Below are 20,858 nucleotides of genomic sequence, written 5' to 3' on the forward strand. Positions count from 1 at the left end.
GATGGCCATGGGAACGAGGTTTCTTCTCCGAGCCTCTTTCCTCTATTGGGCTCTTGCAGTTTTCCTCATACATCCGATCAGGTTGCTGTGAGGAAAAGGCACTGTTCTAGATAGGCAGCTCTCTCATGTATGTTGGTGACACCACTTACCTCTGTGGGCAGCTTTCAGTCTCTCTAACCACTGATGTGTGAGCCACAGCATGGTAGAACCCTTCTTGAAGGGCACATGCTGCTGGTGCATCTGAAATAAGCTTTCCTTTCTGGGGGGACTGATGCGCAGTTATGGTCCTTTTGAGTCTGTCTTGACCAACACCAACACAAAAACAAAATTAAATTGGTTTTTTTTTTTGCTGCCAGAGCCTCTCCATCTGTAAATCTGGGTGGGTTTTTTTTCTCCATTTCAGGTTTTGGTTTTTTTTGTGTAATGAAGTGACGAATTTTAAAAAGTATTTAAAAAACATGATTGCTTGAATTTAAATGACATGAAATGAAGTGTGTCCACTTAAATCCATGCTTGAGCTCTAGCTATTTTGTTCAAAATCCTAGCCTTTTTTCAGAGGGACTGGCTTCAGAACGCTCAACGGCCCAGTAGGTCATTGATACAAACCAGTAACAGAACTGCAGACTGTACACCGGGAGGTGGGAGGAATAAAGGCTGCCTTATAATTAAATTCCATTGCAAGTTTGTTAAACCTTGCAAAGTAGCATAACTGAAACAAGCTGATTCATGATGTTACTTAGTGTGCTGTGATTTTCCAGACCTTAACTTAAAGGTTGTTTTGCATTGTCTGTATTGTATATTTTTGAGCCTGCTGTAGCTTAATACGTGCATACTTCTGCAAAGCTAGTTCTTAAAATACTGCTTTTGGAAGCTGGGGTAGTTTGTCTCCTTTTTTAGCAAGTTTTCAGAAATTTAGTGACTCTCAAGCACTTTTCACGTAAGGAAGGAAGCTCCCTGGAAGATGAAAGGGCTGCAATTTCCTTCTCTGAAAGCTGTTTATAGTGTGTGTAGGCTTTCCTTTAATTTCTGCAGTGTTTTCAGTCTTCCATAGGAAAGCAGGGTTTCCTGATGCTAGCTGTGTCCCTTTGGGCAAGGAGTGTGCTGTAGATAACATGCCCTGCCCCAGAACAGGAAACATCTGCTACGGGAACCCTCACACTAGTGAGACTGGACATGGAGATCCTGCTGGAGGAAAGGGTCTACCACTCTGCCTGCGAAATGGAGTAAGAAAATGGAGATAGGAAGTGAAACAACTGCTGATGACTCCTGCTGTGCTGTCAGCAACAGTAGGAATCAGCCTGCAGAGAGTAAGCTTGAGCGCTTTCAGAGCAAGCTTATTCGGCAAGTAACCCTCTCTGTTACTCCATGCCTCCAGGCTATTCTTTCAAGTCCAGTCAGGCTTCTCGCTGTAGATGGGTTCACAACATCCACCACAACATCCAATACCTGTTCACATCTCTTCTAACCTTGAAACTACTATTTTTTTGTTAGCTCTGCTTACATCAGTGAGGCCTCTTACACAGCTGTGGAAGAGATTACATCCTTCCTATGTGTTTTGTTATATGAGGATGTGGGTGTGATTTGTGTGTCTAAGAATGGTAGTCTTCTTTTAGCTCCTCGTATTGATCTGGGTCTTCATATAATCACAGAATATCTCAAGTTGGAAGGGACTCATAAGGGTCATTGTGTCCGACTTGCCTGCTCCTCACAGGATGACCTAAAACTAAACCATAGGGCTAAGGGTGTTGTCCAGAGACTCCTTGAACTGACAGGCTTGGTTCTGCCACTTCCCTGGGGACCCTGCTCCAGTGACGGATCACCCTCCCCGTGAAGAATCTTTTCTTAATGTCCAATCTGAACTTCCTCTGTTTGTAAAATTCAGTGTCGAAATAACCAGTGTTTCTCTCTGCTTGCTTCTCCTCCACCATACCTGCTACTAGTGTTTCCCATCTGATGCTGTGCTGAACTGAGCTAGAGCAAAACCATTTTAGAACAACTTTCTAGCATGAATTTAATGCTAGGCAATGGGTTATTCACCAACAGTTAGACCAGTTGTTCCAGTAATTTCCCTCTCTGAGAATATATAGCTACACTTCATGCCCATGTTGAGTTTCCAATGGTCTGCTCTTCAGTTCTACGTTAGTATACCTCTTTGTTTTTCTAAAAACTCAGATTTCCTAATTGTTGATAAGCATCTTTAATTTCTTTCATACACTGGAAGAAACTGAAGGCTCTAAAGTGAGATACATAGACCCTCAGTTAAACTTAATTCAGAAAAGTGCTTTTTAATGAATGCTATTCTCCACTTCAGCTAAACCATGCAGGCCCATATAGCAAGTAAATACTGATAGAATAAGGAAAAATGGCATTTGTGTTTCGCCTTGCACATCTCATTTGCAGCATGAAAATGAACCCTGGACAAGCTGCTGTGATGATAGGTGGGGAGCTGCTGTGCTCCTCTTTTGGCATAAGATCTAGATAAACATTTATGAGGAATCACATTGTATACAGTAAAGCCTGTAAAATCTTTGAGATGACTATGCCACCAGTCATTGGAGTCTCTTTGTGACATGAAGGTCCAGATAAACTGTAGCTCTAGTGGAAGTCCTTCATCTAGAGTGATCTTAGGGCCAAATGTGTGCAGGGAATACCTGGGAAGGGTGTTAGTCATTACTCGACACGTAATTCAGCTGGAAGTGGGTTTGATTCCTGTAAAGTTGCTGTGTGGAAAAACGAGCTTTTCTGACTCTAGTGCTCTAGTGGGAGGTGTCCCTGCCCATGGCAGGTGGGTTGGAACTACATGATCTTTAAGATCCCTTCCAACCCAGACCATTCTATGATTCTATGACTCTTAAAGTCTAGCATTTGCTTATTAGTTGAAGTTTTCTTGTTTTCTCAAAGGAAAAGTTTAACACTTCAGCTGGTCAATGACTGTAGTGAGTCTTATGGCACTTTTTCCCTTTCTCCTGTGCAATAACATATTGGGAATCCTGCAAGGCCCTTTTGGTGTTCTTCCCCCCAGTTTAAAGGTTGCTGTCCTGTGTCTTTGCAGGTGACAGAAGTAAGGAGTGTTAACCTCATTGCCTCTCTGGTTCCCCAACTGCTCATGGAGGTCCTTAGTTAGGAAAGGAGCTGGTTCCACCCAGGCAGCCTTAGAGGTGGTCTACAGAGCAGCACCCTACCTGGGGAGACTTAACTATATTTTCTGGAGGACAAGTTTCATGGCATTTGAATTTCCTTACTCTTGTGTTGCATCTTTCAGATGCACATAATCACCTTTTAAATGACATAGGATTTGAACGATAAAATGCAACTCATGTTTATTTTCTGTCAGTAAAATAGTAACCCCTAGTTGGGCGAAGGGTGAACATGGAGCAGATAGCAATGTGCCACCTTCAAACAAGCATTGAGTGCTTCTGTTGCTGCAGTGTAGGGGAAACACTGGGAGTGGGATATTTGAAAGGGAATATGTAAATTGTTCTACATATATTAAACACTCATTTCAAATAAATCAGTGGAAAGAGCAATGGTTTTGAATATGTTTTGCTTCCTGACATTTAGGAGTGTGCTTTTCATTCTAGTGCATGCAGCAGTAATAGCAATTAATGAAGCTGTTGAGAAGGGAATAGCTGAGCAAACCATTGCAACTCTGAGGAACCCAAATGCAATGTTGCTAAACGTGGATGAGGAACTTGCACAGGACTATCAGAATGAACTCTTTGACGCTAAACGGAGAAAAGAATCAAATGCAAGACTTAAGGTAGTGGTATTTTATTAGCATTCCTAGTGTACATATTCCTTCATGTTGCTTTCCATGTTGCAGAATTACTGTTTTAAAAATTAACTTAAATCCATTTTAAAAATCTGTGCAATTAGGGGAAAAAACACTTTTAAGATAAATAAATAATGGTAATACAACAGGCTGACAGCCAATTTCATAAGAAAATTATTATTAGAAGTATGATGTAGCTTAACTGGATAAAATATCAGAAGACAGAAAGAAAAAAGATTTTCTCTATCTACTGCTTTAGAAAATACAAATTTTCTGTTTAAAAACTTGCAAAAAGAATTATACCTTTGACTATTAAGTATAACCTCTGCCACAGAACTTTAATGTAAAATTATTTACTTTGTTTTTTACATGACAGTTAATGCTTTTTGTAGTTGAAAAATGCTACACTGTATTTACATGGCTGTTTTACGGGAAGCAGAAAATATTGCTCAGCCAGTTACCATGAAGTACTAATATCTTTAGTTCATGTGGTCAACAAATTCCTTTACAAATACCTCCAGCAAATATTTCAGCTGATACAGTTTTAATGACTCCCACTAATGGCTTTTCTCTCTGCAAAGTTTTTGTGTGTACTAGCAACAATTTTGTTTTCTTAGAATGGCACAATCTCTGAAGAAGAGAGAGATGTCTACGAGGAGCTGCTGACACAAGCTGAGATTCAAGGCAATATCAATAAGATAAACAGTAAGACATTCTGGATCCTTATGGAAGTGTGTACATAACGTGATCTCCCAGATTCCAGCCGAACACGACTTGACTCCACATGAACAAAACAAATATTTCTGTGAAAACTTTTAAAATATGCAAAAGTAGTTAATGTTTGTCTACAACAGTTTTTTCTTGCTGCTCCTTCTCTACTAATCTTCTGCGGGGCTAATGTCTGTGTTTGTGGGTTTTGCTGTAAGGATTCCTTGGTTCAGAATCAAATCATTTATTGCCTGCTGTTTTCTTACGTTTGAGTTCCTTTTGTGTGCAGAATACTGTAAATTTTGACCCCCTCTTCTATATAGAGCCAAGATTAATTCGTAAGCTTTCGGTTAGCTGTGGCTGAACTGCTCCCACATAGGCTTGCACAGAGCCAGAGTCTCCCTTTGTAGGATTTGGTCTTGAAGTAGACAATCCTCTGCTGGACAATGATTGCTGCCCTAGCTGGCTTTTACAAATACTGAGATGTTTACAGTGATGGACTTTTTTTTTTTTTTTTTTTTTTTTTTTTTCAAAAAAAAAAAAAAAAAAAAAAAAAAAAAAAAAAAAAAAAAAAAAAAAAGTTCTAGGAAAAATATTAAACCCTGATTGAGTGCACTGTTCTAAGTGCTGTTGGATTCTAGTGGTGGTTGTTCTGTTTATCAGGGAACTGGTGTTTTTCTAGTGGATAAAAACCTGTTGTAATTCCTTTTACTCTCCTATCTGCTATGTTTAGTCAGTACCTCTTGTTTCTATACGGATTTTTTTTTTTTTTTTTTTTTTTTTTCTTTTCCAAAAGCGTATTTGCTGTTTTATAAGCATTGTTTTCATTTCAGTTCACATAGCTTTAGTCCAAGTGAATGAGGCTATTGACCGGCAAGATGAAGTGGCACTGATGGCAGGTCTGAACCGTCCTGCTCTGAGCCTACTTGAAGTTCTGCCGCAAAATTCCTCATGGTACCTATTGCAATTGTGTGATTCTAAAGAACAGAAAATGCAGGTAATTGAATGAAACAGGCACTATGCATCAATTTGCGTTTTTTTTAGCTGAATTTAATCCAGAGAGAAATTGCCTTTATTCTGCCTTCAGCAACAATTATGGAACAGTTTTATAAAAGTTTTAGAATAATCGATGTGCTAATTGACACCAGAGTAGTTGCATTTGCACTAGAGTGCATGATGCTCTTATAAGTAGTTACTAAGACGCAAGAAGAAAGTTTGAGTTCTAGCATGCAGCCCCTAATACTATGTTTGCCTTGCAAATTAATTGTAATTTGAGTCCAACCAAAGGTAATAGCGAATCATTAACAGCAAATTAAAGAGTCAATCAGGTTTTAAGGAGAAAATCCATCATTTTGAGTAAGATGGAAGTCACAGGGAAAGATTAATGCTATGTTTACTGTGACACTGTGTTTGATGCACAGGTTATAGTACAATGAAATCCTAGTGTCCCATCAAAAGGTCTTATCCCTTACTTCCCATCAAACTTAAAAGCATAATTAAATCTTTTTTTCTGATCTGTTAGATAGCAGGGGTTCCAAATATGCTCGACAAAAGTGAAATACAGAAAGAAGTTAGTGTTGCCAATGCTGAAGCTGAGGCTCACAAGCTTAGTGAGTAACTGTTTTATACTCGTTTTTTACCATCATTGTTTAATTATGTTAAGCTGATTAATTGAATCCACCATTTCTTGAACGTAAACAAGGTTTCTCAAACTGAAACCATATGCATTGCATTTTATTTTTGTAACTGTTCTTCTCAGTGTCACAATTGCCAAGTCACCACTCTGTGCTGCATTGGATATACTCTTATCTGAGGTATATTTTTTTTATTTTAATAACCTGAGTCACTAGTAAACACACTGGCTAAAATGGAAGACAATGCATGCCTTGATGGCTTGAACAAATATTAATCAGAGCAGTATTAATCCTCACTTGGGAACCATGACCACCCTTATAGGATTGCAAAATATTCTTCCATGTGATCATTCTACCACAGAGGAAAATTACTCTCACTTTGTAACACGTATCTAAATCCGACCTGTTTTTAGGCTGCTAAGAATGTCACAAGACACGTTACAGTTTATAAAAAATATAGTTAAGGGGGATCTAAATTTGCAGTGCATGTATTGCTGCTTTTGTCTGGAAACTTCTTTGCTAGGAAGTTCAGCTTTGGTTAAACTGCTGTCATTTCATGCTACATCTGGGCATGGCTTAGTGGCTGTTTTGTCTCCGGTATTATTTCTAGTGCTTTGAATCCAGGCTGACTGCTTTTGTAACGTGACTTAAAGGCTGTACTGTGAGGTGAAGTTAAGTTGGAAAATCAGTCTAACTTGCTACCTCAAGGTTAGACTATTTTAGATTTGTTAGGTATGGCAAGCAGTACTTTCTCTAAAAGAGTTGCTCCTTGGTAAAGGAAATGAGGAAGGAAGACATGATGTGTGAAAAGCAGTAACAGTGATCTGGAGAGCAACTTATTTCTTGTGTTTGGTTTGAAAAGGAAAACATAGTAGGTTTGGTTATTGGGATGTGAACAATGTAAAATGTGTTTTGCCAGTTGCATGCTCAGTTCCTGAATTTGAAACCAGTAGCTTGGTTATTGACTTCAGAGCTAGTCTGGTCCATTTGTGGGCTATGGCTCCTTTCCTCTGCTCTTTTCTTTAAAAAAGCATGCACACAACAGCTTTGAGAGCCTTTCCTTTTTCTAACCTCAGGAATAGCTAAACCCTTCAATAGCTAAACATGGCCCCATATGACTGCGCTTCAGAGCAATTGAAATGAGAGGCAAGGGGCTCATTTAGGTGGGACTGGTCACTTAGAAAGGTTTTCTAAGTCTTTTTATTGTACAATCTCTGAGTGTTTCTGCATACAGGAACTGTGGATGGTGTCTGCTGTACATGCAGTCTTGTACAGACTTGAGCAGTCAGCAGTGACTAAAAACATTCCCTAGATAATAGTATACCAAAAAGCCATAAGATAAGGTGGAGGAAATAGGGGCTATTTTGCTGATGGAAATGACATTTACATAATTGTCATTCTTTACCCTTCCACATGTGCTCTGACTTTCAAGGTTGTTCCCCTTTGCGCAAGACCAGAGCGGTCCCTTGTGCAACGTGTTCCTGGGTGCGTCCTGGCCTGGGTTTCTTCAGAGTTGGTTCTTCCAGGTGTGCAATTACGGTGGCTGTGATTAAGCTAAAGGGTGTTGTCAGGTTTCTGCAGCTGCCCAAGTGGGAAGTGTTTTTCAGCACTTTTCTGCTGGGGTTCAAACCTCTGCTGAAGTCACTTCAGCAAAAAGCAAAACAGGCGAGTTGTTCAGGTACCAAAAAAGGGTTTCATGCATACTCCTCTATGGTGGTGTGTTTACTTTGAAATTTGAGCTGTGGAGAAGCTGCCATTTCTAAATGACTGTGCTTGTGAGGGCTGATCTTCCTCTGCATGCCACCTCTTTCTTTGTCTAACAGTGTGGAAGTCGTAGAAGCTGCAGCATGTGGTTTTCCACCAGCTACTGAAAATCCCAACCCCCCAACATATTTTCCTATTTTCTACCTGGCTAATTTATACCTGAAATGGACAGTAAAAATGTCTTTGGTGTGTCAGGACAGGCTTGTTCTAGCTAGCTGAGTTAGGTCCTGGCAGAAGGAGGAGGCGAGAAAGGAAATGTGGCACAGAAGAAAAGGAGCATCTGAGGTGAAGCAAGACTGAGGCATTGGATCTGACATACCCAGCAGTATCTGCTGCAAGCAAACCCAGGAGGGATGTTAGGTCTTCCTCAGTGCTAGGATGAGGTCAGCTCCTTATTTTGGGTTAAAGGTACAATAAGAATTCTCTAATTTCCAAATGTCCAGAAAATTATTTGCTGCGTACCTTTGAACAGACACTGGTTTTGCAACATTCAGCAGTTGTGTCTTGAAGAATCTCACACAAATGTGGTTGGTTGTTTTTTTCTCTAATGAAAGCAAATTATACTCTTTGGAATAACCTAGTTGTCATCTATATGGCATAAGGGGCAAACAGCATATGAAAATTAATAGGATTTTCTTTCCCTGCTGTTCTCTAGAACTTATAGCTGTTGACAATATCAATACTGCAATTCGTAACTGTGATCCTAGTAAAACACTGGTTGCACTGATGAAACCGGAGGCGCAGCTGCCTGTTGTTCACTCATTTGCTGCTGCTGTCTATCAGACTGAGCTGTTCAACCTCCAACAACAGAATGCTGTGGTAAGAGTGAAAAGATTACAACCTGCTCGCTGATGTTACGTAGTCAAACCATGAAAGAGCACAAACATGGCATGTTGTTGTGTAAAAACAGACTTAATTCCCTTGCTGTAGTGTTACATATTGCATGAACGGTTATGGTTGAATAGGCAATATTCAATCACAGAACTTGTTTCTTGACACACTTTGCTCTGGCTGAGCTCTTGTGTCACAACAAATTAACTGACATTTTTTAATTGTTGCATGCTCTTAATGAGGACTAACTCTGTTTTATATGTTGTGTAGAAAACTAATTCCCCGCTATGAGAATAAAACCAGAATAGATGGGATTGTGGGGAAGAAGGAACCTAAAGCTGAAGGGATATGTAGCAAACCCAGTAATCTCTACCACCAGTGTTGTGTTAATCTGACATGCCTGTGACTTGGAAATTTGCCAGGCTTTTTAAATCAAGTCCATCTCCTTGATGGTATCTAGACTGTGTAACTCGAATTCGTTACACTGCTTATTTAGTTTCCTGACTGCAGTACGTTATCATCCTACAGAACTACCTGGCACATGATGAACTGTCTATTGCAGTAGAAATGTTGTCAGCTGTTGTGTTGCTAAACCAGGCCTTGGAAAATAAGGACATCCTAACGATAAAGAGTCATCTCAGTAACCCATGCATTGGCTTCAATAATCTGGAAGAAGAAAACTTTCAACGGTAAAGGTTCATTTTGTCTTGTCTGGATGAGACTTGGCAACTTCCGCAATAGGATAAGTAGGCATTTTTCTAGGTGGGCTGTCCTGTGTTGTGGCTATGAAGTTGAAAGAGCTGCAAGATAAACACCTGTGTTACAAGTTAATGAGGGATAATGTGACAATTGCTGAACTAGTTGTGTATCTAAGTATAAGCCATCACGCAACCTCAGATGTTTGAGGGCAGAGGATGTGTGAGGTGCAGGGAAAATATCCTCAGAAAGCAAACATTAAGATTTGACTAGAATTTCTTCAGGCACTAAAACATAAACCAACTGAAGCTGGAAACTGTTAATCAGTAACCTCTCTGCAATACTAAAAGAACAACTTTGGAATGAGGTAGTGTTTAATGCCTTAAGGTCCGGGAGGTCCCTAAAACCACAGCTGACCCCTTTTTAGCTTGAGAATTGCAAAGGTCTGAAGAATGTAGGACAGTCCTGCTTGCTAAAAATCCGAGTACAATGCTGTGGCATACATGCATGTTCGACACTAAATTATAAACTTCAATCAGCTGCTAGCTGCTTGCACTGCCACATGCCTGACTTGTAGCAGCACATGGCTGTGACCTCTGCGCTCTTTGGTGTACCTGCAAAAAATATCAGGCAACACTATGATTTGTGAGAGACCTGACCCCCCCAGCATGCAGGGGAGAGCATTGGGGCATGGGCCAGTTCTTGCCTCTTGGTCGCGTGTGGTGGAAATCTCCACGTGCTGCTGGAAGATATTACTAGGCAAAAGGGGCAGCAGTGGCTGATGATCTTCACCACTCTGCTGGGGACACGAATCTGAGAGGGGCCCTTGCTAGGTGTCTCAAAGCTGGAAGGAGGGCAGTCAGGATAGAATAAGAGGCCAGTGTTTTGCTTAGAGGAAGCAGAATGCCACAAGTTAGTGTAAAATTAATCTGCCACTTGGCCTCTACTAATGTGAGGCGGTGTTGTGGCCAAGAGAAGCAATGTTATGAATATACAGAAATGGGCCCCAAGGTGTCCAAATGCAGTATTTTTGGCTGCTGTTATGACAACCCGAGCTGTAGATTAAGCTGCCAGTCAATACAAATGAAACAGTAGGAATTTGTTGGAGTAGAGAATAAAACAAAATTCTCTTATGCCACTATGTAAATTTGTGCTGCCACCCATATGTCAAATATTGCAAGAAGATTTGATTGCACAGTACCAGAATGAATACACAGTAGAGCTAGAAAAAGTTCACTGAAAGAGATGGTGGTCAGTGTTTTTCTACCAGAAGAAATGAACTTGTTAAGAATGTGTTTCAGAATTTAGGGGAAATATGGCATAGGTCTGCAAAAGCGTGAGTATTGTGGGGAAGGAAGTTGCTAGCTTTTCTTATAACTTTAGTTTTTACTTTCTTATGAGAATTAGAGCAAGAATAGATTGGACACTATAAAATATCAAGTTGAAAATTTAGATAAGGAACTGCTATCTCACAAAACAAATACTGAGATTCATTCGTCAAGAATATAAGATTTCAAATTAGAGTAGATAAATTTAAGTAGCACAATATTATTTGCGACTATTAAAGTGATATGCAGCCTCCAGCTCGGGAAGCCCTTAAATGCAGGCTACAGAATGCTGAAAGGGCAAATCAGAGCAGGAAATGATGATTCTCTCCAATATTTTTTTCCTGGCAATCATCTATTTCCAGCAGAATCTTGAGAAATGAAAGACAGGTATTTGATCGGACATATTGTGGTAGTTGTATATTGATTCAGGAATATGAAGATTAATTTATGTATAAGTGAGTTTACACTACTGTGAAGGTTTCCAACTTGATCTATCATCCTTCTAAGAAGAGTAGACACAGGGTACAGAACCTGTGCTTAGAGCACCCTGCATTGTGGGGAGAGGAGCATCATCTGCCCATGGCCAATCATCCTCTGCATGGAAGTACCAGAAGGTGCTGCTACCCAATGCTAGGGTAGAAATTCTGGTCTCTTGACTTAGTGTAGCAAGAAGCTGACCATAGATTCTCCCAAATTTATCTATAGTGTTATACAGCAAAATATATGTCCAGTGTATGTATTGCCATCAGTCCATGTTGCCAAGGAAAGTGCTCTGAATAGTGTACAGGGTCATTTTTTTAAGATCTGAAATGCATGCATAGAACCAGCAAGAAGGTAGCTTGCATGTCTGTATAATTTTGGCAACAGATAGGTTTGTCTGAAGTTCACTAACTGAAAAAAAAAAAAGGCACTAAAAGATCTGACTAATACTTTATGGCAGTTTCTCATATATGAAATACACTTATGTATTTTATATCTTCTTATAGTTATGCTGATACACTATTGTCTATTAAGTCAGAGGCTTCATCTCAAGGCCAAGATTATTTAAGCTGGAATGATATCCAGAACTGCATTGACATGGTTAATATGCAAATTCAAGAAGAAAATGAAAGTAAGTAATTCTTCCTCTACATCACCCACAGACATGACAGTCCAGTCCTTAGTACATAAATTTCTGTGCTGAATGGCCGTGTACAGACACTCCTCAAGACAGAAGAGCATTTCATAATTTCAAACACCTGATGGTCTTCAAATGTCCTTGAAATATTCCTGGTCCTGTGGAAAAGAGGTTATTTTGATGATAAATGAGTTTCAAGCCCTTGTTATTCACTAGGAGTTGGTAAGAAGTTATGCAGCCCTTTAGGTAACTTGATTTCCTACCTGAGAGTGGCTCATTATGCCCAACTTCTCTAATAAAAATGGGTTGCCCTAAAAGGGTGCTGTTATATTAAATGTGATAGCTGGTCATTTGGGCTTCGAAAATGCTAAAGGATGGAGCTTCTCCACTGGATATAGAAGTATGATTTTTATTATTTTTACTTTTTTTTTTTTTTACTTAAATTTGGGGCTGTCAAGTTTTGTCTGATTTGCTGGAGCAAGGAAAAGAGAGGGCAGCTTTCAGACTGCGTGCTTTTTGGGAAGCAGGTTAAAGTGTAGTTTGAGAACCTTCATAAGGTGCAAGCTGTTCCTAGGGTGACACTGATGCGTGGTGCGTGTGCCCTTCCCACGCTGCCATCAGTGTCGTGTGTGCTACGTTTCGTACTGGTAATGAAGGTTTATATTACAGAAATGCTAAAACTGCCTGGATTGTTGCTTCCTAAATCTCGTTAAGCAGCTGCCATGGACCCTTGTGGCTTGCTCACAAAATGCGCCCTCAGGCAGGGTGGGATGCTGAGCAGCTTGTGTGACTGATATTATCACTTTTTTGTCTGAATCTCTGCAGTCACTAGGAGTTGACACAGGCCTTCAGAAAGGTGGTCTTACATTAGGACAGTCTGTTGTTAGTGCTGAAATAGCTGCATTTGGTTTCACTGACACTGACGTCTGCCCAGGAATGGTTATTTGGGCAGAGAGGAAAGAATGAAGGGTGGTCCCTGTTTCCATAAGCCCATATTTCTGCATGGTCCCTCTTTGATAGCACCCTGGAAAAAAGGCTCATTCCCAAAGCCTTATGAGGTCATTTATCTGTGACCCCCTCCAGCTGGGCTGTTGTAGGTCTGGGAGAGACTTGCTGAGAGAGGATTCACTGCCGTCAGGGATGCCATCCGTCACAGGTGATGGGGAAGAAGCCCTTGGCTGGCATCCTTCTAGGGTGGCCTTAAGGAGAGAGTACCCCAAGCAGTGTGTTTCACCACTGTTTGGTGGTAGGAGGAAACTGATTTTTAAAATGTTGAGACCAGTCTGGAGAAAATGAGTTAGAGGTTTTATTAGATATACTGGGCCATGTGACTTGCTAACTGAAGTGCCGAGTGCCACTGGTCCGAACAATCAAGTGATTTTTCATAAGGTCAACATTATCAGATTGGTTATTTAAGGAGAAATTTAAAGAAATGAGGTTAAGCTGCTATGTAATGCTGTTGCTGAGAGGTCAGTGTGAACGTATTTTTCCAAATCAGGGTTTTCAAGTACTATGGTCTGAAATAATCTGAAAACAAGTCTTTCAGAACTGCGAGCTAATATGTAGGTGAATATATTTAGATATGATGCCCAAACTTTCCATAAGCTTCATGTAGACATTCCTGCCCTGAAAGCAGGGAAGTCTGGTTTCCTTTTTTCGGCAATGATAAATTCAATTTTTATGAAGAGAGATATTCAGGTGAATCAATAAATCAATAACTGTGGCAGAAAGGAAAACTGTACAACTTAATAGCTTCACATGACTATTTGAGCAAAAATAATTTTAAATCAGCTGCTGTTGCTGCCTCTGCTTCTTGTTACTTGATTTTTCTGTTCTTCATGTTAGTGCTTTGTTTGTACCTCGTGCTCTGTATGTTGTGTGTTTCTTTGATAACTACGTCTTTAATAACTTTTCCATTTCATAGGAATCATTGCAATTGGCCACATTAATGAAGCTATTGACCAAGGAAATCCTGAGAAAACTCTAGAAGCCCTACTGTTGCCCACAGCCAAGCTGCAAGACGTGAGACCAGTAAATGCAAGGCATTATCAAGATGTTCTGCACCATGCCAAAGCACAGAAATGCAAGGTTAGAGCTTTGACTGTTGCTGCTTTTCACTTACATGTGTGTCCCTGTGTTGTTCCCCCAATGTTTGGATTAGCTGTGCCAATGAGGTTGTAAATAAGACAATGGCAACAAACTGGCACTAAGAATTTTTCCACTACAGCTTATTCTGACTGGCAAAAGGGATTAATGCTCAGTGTATTAATAATAAGCCATATTCTGCACGTGTCATTGCCGACTTGACATAACTTTGCTTATTTTTAATTCTACTAGGTTGCTGCTACTATTACAAAACGTGGGCAACAGCAGTCCTTACATAGTTGAATTTATACAAGAATCTAGTTACTAGTCTGTGTTAGTAACAATACAGCCAGGAAATGAGATTTTTGCCAGAAAGGAGTCATAGTCGTTCTGAAGGAGTCATGGCGTTTACAAACAAACCTCTGAGAAGTACTTTAAGGAGTCTTAGTTACTTGAATCTGGTGTTCTATAATAGTGGAGTTTTGCACGTATTTCTGTTCCAACTTTATCACGCAATAACATACTAGCCATCCTGTATGGGCCTTCAGTTTAAACCTATCTCAGCAGGATATTGTTATCTGCTTCCCCAAAAACAGTGCCCTGGTTAGCATCACAGCTCAGGGAAGCATAAACAGAGATCAGCCTAACAGCTTGCAGGATGTAACTGAACACAAGATTAGCTAAAGCTACTAGCACAGCACTTAAAGTGCTCAATGCCTGGAAAAGATGCTTAAATTTCACATAATGTGTTCCTAAAGTAATATGGTCAACTGGAGAAAGTCCCTGAACTTTGGCTTGTAGAAATATCTTCCAGCTATCTTGCCACCTCACCTGTGAAACAAGGTGTTTCTGCAATCCACTGCCAGAGCTTTTAGAAGGTGTTTGCACATCTCGATTTTTTCGCTTGGTGAGGGCTGGTTTCACTGTGCCCTGGCTCCTGAAAAGCATCCTCCCTTGCTGTGTGTGCTGGGGAGAGTTCAGTGCACGCTGACTACCTCACCTGTCCTGGAAGGAACAGGCTTGTTATTTGCGTGCAGAGTAGTCTGTGCAGCTTGGTGGCCACACAGTGCTGGCCCAGGACGTTTCGGACCCTTTGTGCGTGTTTGCATGTCCCCCAGGCAGATACTGTCCTACAGTCAGTCATCCACATGCCACAGCCCCCGTTCTAGCTCACTCCCAGCAGCAGCCACCGTTCTCCCCAGGCACAAACCTACTGCCTACTCCAGTCCCTGGGTAAATGGGCTGATAGGAAGCAAACATGTGTCTCCATGTTTTGGAACAAAAATTGTGCAATCTCTTTGAAATCTTCTCATTGAAAAACTTGATGTTCCTCTCCCTCCTGAGGTATTTTGTTTATGCAGTCCTTTGACGACGACTTAAAACATCTTCTCTGTAAACAGGACCATTGTTCCTACTCAGGAAGGGAGCAAGACACTGTACTATGGTGCTCCCAAAAGAAACTCTCAGATGAATTAGTCTGACTTGCTCTCTATGTTGGTCAATCACACAGATATCACTATTCTTTGTGTAAAGATATGATTTAGATTGAACTTCCTTAAAAAAAAAAAATAAATTCAAACAGAATGGACTAGATAGTGCAATGTCTAAAGTCTGTCTATTCCCTATGTTTTCTGAGCTTTGTTTATAATGTAGATCTGCCTTAATTGCATTTAGCATGTTTTAAGAGTGAGGCATAGTAAAAGGAAGTATTTTATTTACAAGGATCTGATAGGTCTGCCTGTGAACTTCCTGTGTTTCCCCTGCATCTGGAAAAACATATGGGTCAAACCTCCTCACTTGTTCTAACCAGCCTGCTGTCACGTCGCTGTAGCTGTGGTGGCTTTGGGGAAGTAGTCTGCACCCAAATCTTCCACTACCCGTTACACGTCGTAATCTCAGATCCCACCAACTTGTCACTAGCTTGAAACTGAGAATGCAAACCTGGAATTTATGTATTCCTGTAATCTTAAACCACAGTTTCTCAAGGCCATTTCAAACTAAGCGTATTCATGTCCCAGTGATGAGAAACCCTGTGTTTAGCGAGTGCTTGTAGATACCTGAAAAATTAAGTAGATGTGCTGAACTCTGAAATGGTCCCTGTGTTGTTTAACTTTTTCAGTGATAGGCACACAGGTTTTACAGTTAGGTTTACAATTTTTATATGTATAATAGCTGTATCACATCTGGATTACTTTAAAGTTATCTTTAAAATCTGTTCTTGTGCACATTGAGGGAATGGCATGATTAGAACAAACTTGAATTCATTGAAAACATTTTCCAGTGCAAATGATTTTATTTAAGTAAAGTTTTTTACAATACTATCATCAAACTGACCTAATACATTTTTTTTCCTCATCACTGTCTTACATGCTGCAGTTACAAATACAAATGCCAACGACTGAGCTCATTTTCTAGGGACTTATATTCAGTATATAGGTATCCTTTGGGTTGCTACAAACATAAAGCTGACCCTTTGCTTCATTAATGTGGACAATCAATCATAACTAGCTTCAGTATTTGTAACACTGTTGGTATTTCCTGTAAGGATGTGGAAATAGAGAATACTACAAAACAGCTTCCCTGTTTTGCTTACCAAGCAAGAATAATACATGCCTGGATTCACACTGATAAGGGTTAGCTCCTAGCAATCCTCATGGGCTAGAGGAGCGCAGGCACTGATGAAGTGGAAGAACAAGTCTCTAGTGCAAAGCTGGTTAAGCAGCCTCATAGCTGCCTCGGAAGTGTCAGGCTCGGTGTCTGCATCTGTAGATTTACTGCTCCTTGAATATATGGGGACTCAGTCTCTTCATTCCCAACATCCAGGGCAGTATTTGCTCTTGGCTATGTGACAGGGAGCTTCTGCAAAGCTCGACAGCTCACGGGCTTATAGAAAGTGCTTTTACTCATTCCCCATTTCCACTCAGTCAAAAACTTGTTTTCACATCACTGTTCCTGCAGTGATGGTGGGCTGAGAGCTAATTTGAAGTATGCGGAAATCATGCATGGGCCTAAACGTGCTGTTCTGATATTGATTCCTATTCTGGTGTTCAGAGGCTGTGGTGACTGATAAGCCATTTTTTTTCTCCATGGCCATGAAAGTGATCTTCTCAGAAGGAAATGGAGGTGCAGAACCACTTCCCTAAATCTAGGTACACCAGATGTTGTAATATGCATGATAAAGTTATAGAGCTAGAGAAGAGTATTTCTGAAAACATTCCTTGTGTGGTGTGTGCAAGAAAGTAAATTTTACTGAGACTGTGTTTTTTAACACTTTCTAATTTTTTAAGTTTAATTGTTGCACCTGAGGGTTATTGCTGCCTGGGTTAATACTATACAAAATCATAAATCCAATAATACAAGTATGGGACTAAATTCATTTTTCCCTGGATATTTTAACCATTGTTAGGTAAATATTGGATTGACTTCTAATTTTCGACATCAGAAAATAAAGAAAAGGATCAAGACAACTGTTTAGACTGCTGAGGCATAAAGCAATTAGATAATAAGAATACAAGCCATCCGTTTTGTAATAGTAATACTTGATGTGATGGATAATAAGGATAATATTGCTTGGCACAAAGCAAATAGCAAAGATGGTAAGGATCAAAAGACTGACTTTGACGTACCAGAACCATTCATGAGTCTTGAGTGTTCGTATGATTGAGACATAGCAGAAAACAATAGTTGCAAGAGGTATTAAAAACCCAAAGATAGCTAAAGAAACATAATAGTAGAACTGGAAGGAAGATACCGTTTCACAGGCGTTGTGCACGTCGTGGCAAGTGTAAATGTCCAGTTGTTTTACGTAGTAGCTTTGCTGCATTATGCAAAGGGGGAGCATGTACAAGAAGACGATGGTCCACACGGCAGCGCAGACTGCGATGGCATAGGCACGCTTTGGCAGGCTCTTGTAGGTGAAGGGATGAACGATGGCCACGTAGCGGCTGACGCTGATGCACGTGAGCAGCAGAATGGAGCAGTACATGTTGCCGTAAAACACCGCAGTGGTAGTTCGGCACATCATTTCCCCAAAAATCCAGTTGTTCCCATTGATGTGGTATGCGATTTTGAAGGGCAGCATGATGCAAAAGAGCAGATCTGAAACTGCCAAGTTTGTGTAGAGGATGGCAGTGCACACAGACCGGATCCTGAAGAGCAGCATCCACAAAATGATGGCATTAGACGGCACACCCAATAAAACAGCGCTGAGGTAGACGGCGGGTATTAGCTTGGTGCTCAGAGAGCTGGTCAGGTACTTCAGTGTGGTGTTGTTCACTTCTGTTAAAGTGGAGTCATTTGACTTTTTTGAAGAGCATTTGTGTTCTCTGATATGGATGGTCGTTGTCTCCCCTTCTATAGCATAAGGGGGGATGTAATCATAGTCTCTTGCTGAAATTCCACGGAAAGTCTTGATAAGAGACACGGTTTTAATTGCAGAGCCATTCAGTGAAAATTCTGAAGCTTAAAAAAAAAAAAAGTTTGTTAAAAAAAGACAATTAGCAATATAATTCATTTTCAAGTACAGAAAAAGGTAAACATCTCCATGTGAAAAGAAATATATTTTTAAAAGATTTGGTGGCATTTGCCTTTGCTTTGAGTGATCCTGTCGAAGGTGCTGAAGTGCAATCTTCACTTTATTTGCCACCTTATACTCAATCTTGAAAATTTAACATGGATTTAGTGTTAAGATGATCTTTCTGCATTTTGTATGTTTTCAGTAATTTTTGGCAAAAAATATCAAACACTTGTGCAATGTTTATCACCCGTAGAGGGTTTTTCCCTGTAGTAGCAATGTTGGCAATTCATTTTACAAGCAGCAGCAGCCTTGGTCTAGGCTTGATCAGAATTTCCAAAGCAAAGAGCAGTACTATCCTTGCCACTTCATGGATGAAATGCATGACTGGAAAAGATGCAAAAAGCACTGTCTTGCCTAACACAGGCTGAAACTTTCAAATTACAAAATTGAAATATCCCGCAACATTTTCATGTCATATCAAATTATGCTATTCTTCAGCTTCCAACTAAAGCAAACTAGATCTTTTCAACTTCTCATACATGAGGAAAGGCTGTTAGTATTGAGAATTGAAGACACATGTTTGGCCTGATATTAGATAAAATTTATTGCTGGGTGAATAAAACCTCTCATGCGGCAGGAAAATTTACAGTGAGTAAATACTGTTAGCATTTGGGCAAAACCAATGACGCAACTCTTATTAATGCCTGTTCCTCAGTCTTTAGTAGAGAATGTGGAGACGTTAACATTTCCAGATGAAGAATGAATGTGTTCAAAATACTTTCTAAAATCTGTGTAATTAATTTTAATTTTAAAATCTTAGCTTTCTTTAATGCAAAAAGAGTAAAGCTTAGAGCATGCATCTTGAAATGAATTCAGAGGCAAACTGAAATTTGGGTGAAAACCCTGTGGGTTTTTCTTTTACTTTTCCATATTGGCATTAAATACAGAAAACAGTTTTACCAATGCTCACTGCCAGATTTATCACAGAATGTTTTGAAATCTGTTTTAATAATTTTCTGGATGGTTAATCCAGAAAATGAAATGTAGTCATTTTTTTTGAGACATATATGTGCATGTATGTGCATATATGTATTGTGTATATATAAAAAATAGCTTTTGAAAATAAGTTTGCTTTGAAAACAACTTTAATCCTAGTGAGGAAAAAAAGGGCCTTATTTGACCATTTCCTTTTGGTTATTTTTGTCACAATAGTTATCTGAGAATTTCCTTCTAATAGCACCATCTGTGAAGTAATTCTACTGAACCTTTTAAAGCCAAAAGAACAAGACTCTACAGGTTTACGATTATCATACACTACAGAAATGCTATAGAGAAGAAAGATCCCAAAAATAAAATTATTCATAGAAAGTGACTGGGGGGAGGTAAGATGTCACTGAAATGAAGCAATAAAAATCTGCCTTAAGTGAGACTTCCTAGAGTATAGTTTTCTGTAATTATGCGTGTACAACCCAGTTAAGCTGGCAATATGCCAACATTATCAAAAAGCCTATGTTATTGACCAAAATTAATATGGAGTAAATACAGTAAGGAAGACTCACCTGTTGTGAAAAGATTGGAGGTAAGAGAGAGCAGTCCAGTGAAAACCAGTATCTTCATTGTAGCACGTGAAATCCAGCTAGTGAGAAAACTGATGATGTTCTAGTTCATCTCAAGAGGCGTTTTGTGGGGGATTTTTTTCCCCTCTGTAAGGACTAAAGAATAATTGATCTGTCCTCCAGAAGCATCCTGTAGGCATAAGGTTTATGGTAAGGAGCTAGTTTGTTCTTTGTCTACTACAGCAAGAGGGTGTGACGTATCCAAATATGCACACATGACTCAGTTTCAGCCTCTGCCCAACACAGATAAAACTGCTTTACAGCAGCAGTTTAACTCCTGATTTACCACAAGCCTGAAGCCGACGTAGGGGTTTCTACTGAAATTTGTGCATACAGATATTTGGGGTAAAAAGGTGTTTTCTGGAAAAATCAAAGGCTGTGTTCAGTAAATCCTCAAGGATCTCATCCACAGAGCAAAATGCCAAGTTGCTGAACTCTGTCCCCTTCTTGAGGAAGAAGCAAGGCTTGGAGATGAGTGTGGTGACCTGGGTTTAGCAAAAGCAAATGTGAAAGCAAGCCCCACATACAAACATGCCTTCAGAAAACTGTGCTCTGCTTTGCCTTCTACCTCCCTGCCTGCTGTTAGGCTGCTGTACTCCTTCGATCCGGCTGCTGGCTCTGCTCAGACAGTTCCCACCCCTCCACAGCCTGCAGCCTCTAAAACCTTTCCCCTATTTTCATCTGCTGGTTTGTTGATCCCTTCCTTTTTCTCTGCCTGGCTTTTTTTTTTTTTTTCTTTTTTTTTTTTTTTTTTTTTTTTTTTTTTTTTTTTCCCTTCATTCCCAAAAAAA

At 39.9% G+C, this 20,858-nt stretch overlaps 2 protein-coding genes across 5 annotated transcripts in view; one reads left to right on the plus strand and one right to left on the minus strand.

Annotated features, from left to right (window-relative positions):
• IQGAP2 (IQ motif containing GTPase activating protein 2) overlaps nt 1-20,858 on the plus strand; it is a 122,969-nt gene that overhangs the window by 68,955 nt on the left and 33,156 nt on the right. Inside the window, exons 8-15 of one of the 4 annotated variants that reach the window (XM_014965001.1) lie at nt 3,582-3,760; nt 4,390-4,477; nt 5,314-5,477; nt 6,003-6,090; nt 8,534-8,697; nt 9,238-9,398; nt 11,720-11,844; nt 13,775-13,938. In XM_014965001.1, coding sequence (XP_014820487.1) covers nt 3,582-3,760; nt 4,390-4,477; nt 5,314-5,477; nt 6,003-6,090; nt 8,534-8,697; nt 9,238-9,398; nt 11,720-11,844; nt 13,775-13,938 — 1,133 coding nt within the window. The remainder of the gene's footprint in view (nt 1-3,581; nt 3,761-4,389; nt 4,478-5,313; nt 5,478-6,002; nt 6,091-8,533; nt 8,698-9,237; nt 9,399-11,719; nt 11,845-13,774; nt 13,939-20,858) is intronic. The other 3 variants (XM_014965002.1, XM_014965003.1, XM_014965004.1) reach the window with 3 other exon arrangements.
• Nucleotides 16,209-20,595, minus strand: F2RL2 (coagulation factor II (thrombin) receptor-like 2). Its single transcript, XM_014965006.1, has 2 exons — nt 20,011-20,595; nt 16,209-18,396 (listed from the first exon to the last, which is right to left on the minus strand). The coding sequence occupies exons 1-2, from the start codon at nt 20,066-20,068 to the stop codon at nt 17,309-17,311; spliced, it is 1,146 nt and encodes a 381-aa protein (XP_014820492.1). The 5' UTR covers nt 20,069-20,595; the 3' UTR covers nt 16,209-17,308.

Source organism: Calidris pugnax, unplaced genomic scaffold (assembly GCF_001431845.1).
Source record: "Calidris pugnax isolate Ruff unplaced genomic scaffold, ASM143184v1 scaffold273, whole genome shotgun sequence".
Lineage (NCBI taxonomy): Eukaryota > Metazoa > Chordata > Aves > Charadriiformes > Scolopacidae > Calidris > Calidris pugnax.

Coding starts and splice junctions, on each gene's coding strand:
- F2RL2 (XM_014965006.1), bottom strand. CDS start 20,068: ATGAAGATACTGGTTTTCACTGGACTGCTCTCTCTTACCTCCAATCTT. Junction 18,397..20,010: donor CTCCAATCTTTTCACAACAG/GTGAGTCTTCCT, acceptor TTTTTTTTTAAG/CTTCAGAATTTTCACTGAAT.